Source organism: Myotis daubentonii, assembly GCF_963259705.1.
Source record: "Myotis daubentonii chromosome 1 unlocalized genomic scaffold, mMyoDau2.1 SUPER_1_unloc_1, whole genome shotgun sequence".
In the NCBI taxonomy this organism is placed as follows: Eukaryota; Metazoa; Chordata; class Mammalia; order Chiroptera; family Vespertilionidae; genus Myotis; species Myotis daubentonii.
Window position 1 is genome coordinate 676,682 of NW_026775446.1, and position 570 is coordinate 677,251.

Here is a 570-nt window from a genome sequence, read left to right on the forward strand (position 1 = left end):
CTACGAAACTTTCATCAGCTTAAGGATCATTTCCTCCATGTCATCCTCCTTGACGTGGTGCACGATGCGCCAGAACCGGCCCATGGAGTCCAGGTACCGTCTGCCAAAGTGTAGTGTCCACATCGAAGGCATGGTGCTCGAGGTCAGCGGGCTGGTGGTGAGTGCCATATGCCCACTGGGGATGTTCACCTGGCACAACCGTACTTGCAGGTCACCTCCTCGGTCCATGACAAAATGATGCCACGTGTGCTGGTTCTCGTCCTCATACATCAAGGGGCCACGGATCTTCAGACAGATGGGGTGCGAGGTGAGGTGCACCTTCGACGGGAGCTTGGCCATGACCCCTCCGTGGACCACGGAGCAACAGCCACAGCTTCTCAGAGCCTCTCGCTTCTTCGGTCCTGGCATCAAAAGACAGGGGATCGGGTCTCCAAAGGTATTTTACCTCGGCTTTTATCTTTTTGGTTTTTACCATTGTGCTTGTGGTTGCCTTTGGTTTATTTTGCAAATTTATAAATCTCAACTTTTCTTTCTTTTCAGTTTTAGATCTCTCTTCTCAAAAAAACTCTA

The 570-nt window shown here is 50.7% G+C and overlaps 1 protein-coding gene across 1 annotated transcript; it reads right to left on the bottom strand.

Moving 5' to 3' along the window:
- LOC132225718 (protein p13 MTCP-1-like) lies at positions 1–339 on the bottom strand. Its single transcript, XM_059680722.1, has one exon. The coding sequence runs from the start codon at positions 337–339 to the stop codon at positions 1–3; it is 339 nt and encodes a 112-aa protein (XP_059536705.1).
- Between the last annotated feature and the right edge of the window lie 231 nt (positions 340–570).